Source organism: Morone saxatilis, unplaced genomic scaffold, assembly GCF_004916995.1.
Source record: "Morone saxatilis isolate NCDOM2014 unplaced genomic scaffold, NCSU_SB_2.0 Contig24, whole genome shotgun sequence".
NCBI lineage: Eukaryota > Metazoa > Chordata > Actinopteri > Moronidae > Morone > Morone saxatilis.
This window is the reverse complement of record NW_023339807.1, coordinates 11,318,807-11,319,042: the sequence shown is the minus strand read 5'-3', so window position 1 is coordinate 11,319,042 and position 236 is coordinate 11,318,807. Positions and strand designations below refer to the sequence as shown.

The 236-nt window shown below is 46.6% G+C and overlaps 1 protein-coding gene across 1 annotated transcript in view; it reads left to right on the top strand.

Moving 5' to 3' along the window:
* LOC118336272 (collagen alpha-1(XIV) chain-like) overlaps positions 1–236 on the top strand; it is a gene marked incomplete in the record, with an annotated part of 121,764 nt that overhangs the window by 64,797 nt on the left and 56,731 nt on the right. The window contains 1 exon segment of the mRNA XM_035672881.1: positions 38–112. Within this exon segment, the coding sequence (XP_035528774.1) occupies positions 38–112 (75 nt within the window).

Sequence of the window (236 nt, the reverse complement as noted above, 5' to 3'; positions counted from 1 at the left end):
TGTGTGTGTTTGTGTCTGTATGTGGGTGTCCATCCAGTGCCAGCACCCACTCAAGCGCCGACTGAACCCCCCACCACAGAGCCCCCTCCCACCATCCCGCCTGCTAAAGAAGGTAAGCAAGAAGCCTAACATACAAACACACATGCTCTTGCAGTACATAGTAGGTTATCTTTAGAGAATAATTAGAGTGCTCTAATTACTTTTTATGGTAACTTTAGTCACCTGACATGATGGTT